An 8,406-nucleotide genomic window follows, 5' to 3' on the forward strand; every position below is an offset into this window, starting at 1 on the left:
ATACAAAACACTTTGGTTGATGTTCAGAATTCTTTGTAATATGCTCCTTCCTACATTTCTAGTCTTCTTGTACCTTATACCCTCCTCAAACCTACTGTGTTGATCTAATGACACTAGTATGATTGCTGTACCTCAAAGACATTCTGTCTCCCAACTCAGAATATTTTCATTGTTCATTATTTCTGGATTCCTTTAAGTCTATGCTGAAATTTTACCTTCTACAAGATATTTATCTTGACCTTTACCTATGAAAATTCTGCTCATAGTAATATAAATTTTGACCACTGAAACCTGTCAAGATTTCTTGGGGTTTACTGACGCCAGATTATTCTGACTCTCTTTATGTGACCAACCTTATGTCCCAGACCAAACTTCATTTGATCATTTTTGGACTTTGATAACTCAGAGTGAGTGTAAATAACAATTGTTTCTGCTTTGGCCAGAAATCCCTACCACACTGATTTCTTTTTACTAGGTAAAAGAAGTCATTCTTTGCCTCACTTCTTTCTTCCTTAGTCTTAATCACTGAATAGACACTACCTCAGTCAAACTGAGATCTGTTTAAAGAGACCAAGGGCTCCCACAGCAGCCAGGGTCATCTCCAGTCTTCCTGGCCACTGGAGTCCAATAGTTCTGGAGGAAAAAGTGAGACTGGCGACTTCACACAGCCCCCTCCTCACAAATCCAATTCATTTACAAATCATAGAATCACCTTCGTTGTATCATGTTTGTAGTATCATGGTCTTCCTCAAGATCAAAGGACAAACAGGTATGTATTGAACAGGGGAATGACTTCATCAGAATTCTCCTAAGGGAAAATCATTTTGATAGCTGGAAAGAGGATTTATGGATGTATATATAAATTGTATATATATATATATATATATATATATATATATATATGGGGGAGGTGGGGAGTGTGTGTTTGTGTTTGGGATAAGGATGAATGCAGAGTAAAGGAAAACCAAAAGATTATAAAACTGAAAGACTGAAGAGATAAAGATAGCAACAAAAGAAATACAAAATTTCAATACTTTATTTTTCTTCCTTAAGGATATGATTTCTTTCTCATCACATTCAACTTGGATCAATGTATACCATGGAAACAATATATAAAGACTAACAGACTGCCTTCTGTGGTGGGGGGGTGAGGAAGGGAAACAAGATAAGGGGGAAAATTGTAAAATTCAAAATTAATAAAATCTTTCTTTTATATAAATAAGTACACCAGTTAAAAAAAAGAAAGAAATACAGAAGTTCAGAAAAGAAGAGGGTGAGTGGGAAAATAATGAGGCAATGAGGTGCCATAGCGGCCAGCACTATGACTTCCTGACTTAAAGTCAGGAAGCCATGACTTCAAGTATTGCTTCAGACATTTACTAGCTCTGAGACTCTAGTAGGCCACACCAACCTCGGAAGGATAAACTTTGCAAGGTTCAATTAAGATAACACACACATAAAATACTTTGCAAATCTTAAAGAACTATATAAATGCTAGACTTATTATGTTAGATTACATTATAAATATGTTGAATTTAGAAGAACTATACAACATTCAATAAGATTATTTGGGACACCTCAGACTTAAGAAGATTCTCAGGATTGACAATTTTTACCCAAATGTATTTAAACAATGTTCTTCAAAAACCGGTTACATACTCTTCCCATTGCCACCTTCATATCTTTGTTCTTAAATGTGTAGAAGATAGGGTTCAGAAATGGAGTAAGAACTGCATTAAAGATAGCAAGAAATTTATCCAGGCTTGATGTAGGAAATGGCCATATATAGAAAAATATTAATGGACCAAAGAATAAAATCACTACTGTGATGTGAGCAGCTAAAGTGGAAAGGGCCTTGGAAGAACCACCTGAAGAATGCTTTTGAACAGTGACTAGGATGAAAATGTAGGAAATAATCAATATACAGAAGGATCCAAGAGAAATGAAACCACTGTTGGCAGTGACCATGAATTGCAATCTGTAAGTCTCAGTACATGCTAATTTGATAAACCGGGGAAGGTCACAGAAAAAGCTGTCCAATTCATTAGGACCACAAAAAGGTAAGTTGACAACAAAAGCCAATTGGACCAAGGAGTGGATGAGACCAATGATCCAGGCAACAACTAAAAGGAAAATACACATTTTGGGGTTCATAATGATTGAATAGTGGAGAGGTTTACATATGGCCACATATCTGTCAAAGGCCATGGCTATAAGTAACACCATCTCAGTGCCACCAAATGCATGAATGAGGAAGATTTGAGCAATGCAACCCCCAAAAGAAATTAATTTACATTTCCTGAAAAGGTCACAAATCATTTTAGGGGCTGTGACTGAACCAAAACCTAAGGCAGTCAAAGAGAGATTGGCGGGCAAGATATACATGAGAGAATGTAAATAAGAACCAAATGTCACAGTGATCAAAATGAGCAAGTTTCTCAGAATGCTCACCACATAGGGAACAGAGGAGGACACAAAAAGGAGACACTGAATCTCCCATGAATCAGTGAGCCCAAGGAACACAAACTGAGATAGTACAGAATTATTCTCTCTATCCATTGACTCCAATAGGCACATCTACCTAAGGGAAAAAGGTGATACAGGAATCAGAATTCATGAAAATAATATTAGTGTTCTATTTTGAGAGGTGTACAAATTAGTGAAGTCAAATATCACCTTAATATATCATTAACCAAACAAAATTTTCATAAAGTCTGAAATTGTTCAATACTGTTCTTTTCTGCTTGTGCTTCTATTTTTCTGTTGATGAATAAGGTGGGAGGATAAAAGAAGGAGCTTAGTTTTTAACAAATATTCCAAAACTATCCTAAAAATAATAGAACTCAAAGTAATCTTTAAAACCATTTAATCCAACACAATCAATTTTAGATAAGAAATTATCTTATGGAATTAATTGCTAATGATCAAACAATTAATATTATTGAGGTACATTTCAGGCACCAGTATTACTGATTCTAGCTAGGTCCAGGGCTCCTTAGAGTCCACCTAAATATCTCTAGAGGTAAAAGAGATGCTGTAACCCAAGATAAACCATTTAGAAATGCGAAATGTTGAACTAATGAAATAAATAGAAGCTAGAGACATAAATTCCAGGGAATAGTATGGAGAATGAAGATATTCAATATGGGTCTTTTAATTGTCCAAAGAAATTCTGTGAAAACTCTTTTGGAAATTGCCTTGAAAGCATAAGACTCTCAGTGATAACAAGTTTTTGTTCTTAGATAATGGCTTGTATTTTAATAAATAACCAAAAAATAATTTAGCGCCAACTGTGAATTAATGTTATTTCAGGTAAATAGTTAACTATCTACAAAGTGATAAGGCAAATTTTCTTTTATGCATCATAAAAGGGTTGTAGAGAAAATTCTGAAGTATATTATTCCCAATGGCATGAGGCATAAGTTGAAGTAAAAATAATTAAATTATTTGTCTTAAGTTTGGGGACAAGAAAAAGGACAGAATGTCAGAGGACATAAACAAAAACAATTTCAGGAAATTAAAGAACCAAAAAAATGAGATCTACAGAGACTGATATAACAGATCTAAGGGAAACATCAAGGATGGGTATTATCAGAACTATATGACTTGATTTCACCTTATACCCACCCCATTAGCAAATGGAAAATGTCAAATCTTGGAAGGGTGATAGGGAAGATAGCATTTTAATTCTCTATTGATAAAACTGTGAATTGGTCCAGTCATTACGGAAAACAATTTGGAGCTATACCCAAAATTTGCTAAACTGCACATACCATTTGACAAGTGATACCACTATTAGTCTAATGCCTCAAACAAATTTTAAAAAAATGAAATGAACCAATATATAAAAAGAAATGAGTAATTCTTTTTGTGGCAACAAAGAACTGAAAACTAAAGGGATGTCCATCACTTGCTCAATGGTTGAGCAAATTTTTGCATATGACTGAATGAATGTGTATGAATTTTGTGTATGAATGAATTACATTGACCAGAATTACTCTGATCAACATAATGACCAACCAGTATTCCAAGCCCAAAGGATGAAACATGCTATCTACCTCCTTACAGAAGTGATGAACTAAAGGTTCAAACCAAGTCTCATATTTCTTGCATTTTGCTTTATTTTGCTTAATTATGCATATTTAAAGGGATTTTGTTTTTCTTTTCCTAAGGAAGAGGTGGTGGAGAGGAATTGAAATAAAATAGTTTTTTTAGTAAGGTAAAAATAAAATTAAATTAAATTTTAATAAAGAATTATTAGACTTCTCAAAAAAGGAAAATAATTATACTTATAATTTCAAGAAGTTGTACAAGAAAAATTTCAGAAATATTGAAAACTTGAACATCAACAAAATCAGGTATTATCAATGTAATTGAAAGAGAATGGGTATTACATTGAAAGTATAAATTGAAAAGTAATATGAAAAACAGTAGAAACATTATTTTGATCAACAACTGAATGACAACTGTATTGGGAAGGAGGAGGAGATGATGGGGAATAGGCTGATTTGGGGCAATGAAGAAAAATAATTTCTTGTGCTGCAAAAAATAAAGAAAGAACCAGTTTAAGAGAAATATAGAAACACTTTAATGAATCAATGAAAAGTAAACAACAAGAATAATAATTTATAAAATAACATTGTAAAATGATGCAAAAGCTTTTTAATTGCTGCTTGTAATAACAAATCATTTGAAAAGACATAACTCTGATCATTATAATGACCAACCATGATTTCAAACAACCAAGGATGACACATGCTACCTACCTCCTTATGGAGTTGTGAAGGACTACAAGTACAGATTAAGCCCTACATTTCTGGGATAAAATCACAGGGAAATTATAGGAAGGCTAGCTATAGTAGATGTCTGCACTATTAACTTTCATGGTTCATAACTCTCTACAGTCTACTAACAACATCATTCAATTGAGCCTCATATTGTTGATCTCTTTATTAGCAAATATCATGATCTTTTATCAATCTTCTTCCTTCTTAACCTCTCTGCAGTCTTTGACACCGTCACTCATTGTTCTTGATACTGCTTCTCTCTTGTTTTTACTGATACAACTCTCCACTTCTTTTCCTTCTACATGTCAAACCACTTTTCATTCTCCTTTGCTGAACAATGGTTATCCAGATCATGCATTAACTGTGGCTATCTCCTCAGACTTTACCCTACACCTTGATGTCACCTCCTATATTAATTCACATGGTAATATCAACTCCCATGGAGCTAATTATCATCTCAGAGCTCTTTTTCCAATGTAGCTCCTAACTTTTAGTTTAACATCTCTAACTGCCAATTAGACATTTTGAACTCAACATATCCAGAGATGAATTTTCTATCATTCCCTGTTTCCCCTCTTCCTAACTTAGCATTTACTCCTGGAGGCACCATTACCTTCTGAGTCACTCCAGCTTACAATCCAAGTGTCATCTTTGATTTCTCACTCTATCTCACCTCCCACATGTAATCTGTTGCCGAATACTGTCAATTCTTCCTTCATATCCTTTCTGCTAAATTCTCTTCTTTGATAGTCACCACTTTAATTCAGGCAATTATCACCTCACATCTGAACTATTCCTTCTCTTTCATCCCCCTGATTCATGTTTTTTTCCACTTGTCATTGTCTACTGTGCTATCAAAATGATTTTCCAATAGAGAATCTCTCTGTCTCTCTGTCTGTCTGTCTGTCTGTCTGTCTGTCTCTCTCTCTCTCTCTCTGTCTGTCTCTCTCTCTTTCTCCCCTTTCTCTCTCTCTTTCACATACACATATATACATACACACACACACACACACACACACACACACACACACACACAAAGAAACAAATTAAACTTCAGTGACTCCCTATCACTTCCAATATCAAATATATAATCCTCTGTTTCACATCCAAAACCTCCCTCCTACCTTTACAGTCTTCTTAAACCTTACTTCCCACCATATATTCTATGGTTGTGACACTGACTTCTTACTTTTTTTTTTACAGGAGACTCTCCATCTTTTGACTCCAGCTTCTGCCCACCTCCACTGACTATGACCAATGGCTAAAATTCTCTCCTTCCTCATCTTTGCCTACAAATTCCATCTAAAATTCTACCTTCCATGAAAAACCTTTCCAAATCCCCTTTAATGCTTGTGCCTACCCTGAGCTAAATATGCCCAATTTATACTGAATATATCATATTTGTAAATAGCTGCTTACATATTTTCTCTCTCATTAAACTGTTTGCTCCTTGAGAATCCCTTTACTAGTATTTCCAATGCCTGATATGTGGTAGATAATAAATGCTTGTTGAAGGCAATTTTCAGACAACTAAATCACTTATCTATAGTCATATAAAAATAGTCTAAATCATTATTGATTAAAGAAATGTTGATTAAATGATCTCTGAGGTACCACTTCATAGCTATCAGATTGGTTAACATGACAAAAAAAGGAAAATGATGGCTTTTGGAGGGAATTTGAGAAAAGTGGGACACTAATGCACAATGATCAAACATTCTGGAGAATAACATCAAATTATGATCAAAGGACTATAAAATTGTTGTAAACAACTTTGAGTTGTCAGTAACACTGCTAAGTCTATATTCCAAAGACAACAAAAAAGTAGGAGGAGGACTTTTTTGTACAAAAATATTTATAGCGATTCTTTTTGTAGTGTCCAAGAATTAGATATCAAAGAGATGCCACTAGATGTGGCATGTGATTGTGATGGAAGATCATTGTGCTTTTGGAAGAGGATGATTTCAGAAAAAAACTTGAACGTACATGAACTGATGCAAAACAAAGTGAACAGATCTAGGAAAATGTCGTACACAGAAAGAATATTATATGATGAAGAACTTTGAAAAGAACTTAACTATTCTCAGTAATACAATGATCCAACACAATCACAAAGGTCTAATGATGAAGCATACATACAATTCACCCCCAGAGAAACAATTTATGACATTTGAATAGACTTAAAGATGTTATGGATCTTCATTCAAGTTTTCCTGTCCAGAATGACTAATATGAAAGTGTTTTACATAATTGTAAATGTATATCCTTTATCTGATTTCTTACCCTCTCAAGAAGAGTGGGGGAAAGGAAGAAGAAAGGGAGAGATTGGATTTGGAACTCAAAACATTTTTAACGTTAAAAAAAATTAGCATGCAATTAGGGAAAAAATTAAACATATTTAAAAATAAGTGTTGACTCATGGTTTTTAAAAATACTAGCTAAAGTAATAAAGTGAAAAGACAACATTAAATAAGCAGAAGAAAACAGTTAAATTGTCTTTATTTGAAATTGATATGAAGAAACAACAAAAAGATTAATTGATATAATAAATTTGAGACATAACATCAATGCACTACAGATAAATACAGAAATAATTGATAGAAGTAATAGAAACATAAATATCACTTATAATAAAAAGAAAATGTGCCAAATGCTTGAGAATTGACTTGCCAAGGTATTTTAAAAGCTATATAGAGATAGTATAAAAATTGTTATATAAATAAAAAATTTTTACAATTAAAGAGATATTCAATATATCCAACCAGTTAAGGCAATACTCTTGCCTCTGCAAGAGGGAAACTTGATTTACCAAAAGAATCATAAGACTGGGACTGAATAGTTTTGAGTATTAGTCCCAACTTCATTAGTTCTTTGCTGGATCATCTTTGAGTCCAAAGTGTACTTCTGCCTTCCACAGAAAATTTTTCCCATTGCTCCTTAATTCTAGTTCCTTCTATTTTGTATATTTATGTTATATATATATATATATATATATATATATATATATATATATACATATGTGTGTGTGTGTGTGTGTGTGTGGAGAGAGAGAGAGAGAGAGATTCTCAGCACTTGTTTGCCTACAGAGTCTCCCAAATTACATTCTATGTTCCTTAAGAATAGATTGACTTTTTGCCTCTATGTATTTCCAGTGCTTCAGGATGATGCTTGGAAGACATTAGGAATTTAATAAATGTTTATAGACTAACTTTCTAGATTTCTCTGAACTTCAAATTACTCATCTCCAAAATGAGGAAATTGAACTAGATAATTTATGTCCCTTTTAGTATTAATATTGTATTAGATTAATTTGTTTGATACTTGTTACCTTATTGTGGTTCTCAAGAAACTTCAAAGACTTTCTTTCAAGTTATAGTCATCATTTATTTTATCCGAGTAAAAAGCCATGATGCAAACAGAAAATATCTTTTCATAGTACCCATGCTCAGAATCTCATCTTTCTATATCAAGGAAGGAAGAAGTTCAATAAATTAACATTAACTTAATAATAAAAATTATTAAACAATTGAGACTTGGAACCTAGTCCTCTGTTTGACCCAGTCCACAGTGCTGATTCTTAAAGCACTTCTAAGAAATTTCCACTCATGCTTTGGTTCTG

General features: G+C 33.4%; 1 protein-coding gene across 1 annotated transcript; it reads right to left on the reverse strand.

Annotated features, from left to right (window-relative positions):
- Positions 1–1,626: 1,626 nt before the first annotated feature.
- On the reverse strand, positions 1,627–2,580 carry LOC141520237 (olfactory receptor 4F6-like). Its single transcript, XM_074232030.1, has one exon. It carries the CDS (start codon positions 2,575–2,577, stop codon positions 1,627–1,629), a length of 951 nt encoding a protein of 316 aa, XP_074088131.1. The 5' UTR covers positions 2,578–2,580.
- Between the last annotated feature and the right edge of the window lie 5,826 nt (positions 2,581–8,406).

Source organism: Macrotis lagotis, chromosome 4 (assembly GCF_037893015.1).
Source record: "Macrotis lagotis isolate mMagLag1 chromosome 4, bilby.v1.9.chrom.fasta, whole genome shotgun sequence".
Classification (NCBI taxonomy): domain Eukaryota; kingdom Metazoa; phylum Chordata; class Mammalia; order Peramelemorphia; family Peramelidae; genus Macrotis; species Macrotis lagotis.

Excerpts from the sequence above, each read along its gene's own strand:
- LOC141520237 (XM_074232030.1), bottom strand. The coding sequence starts at position 2,577 with ATGTGCCTATTGGAGTCAATGGATAGAGAGAATAATTCTGTACTATCT.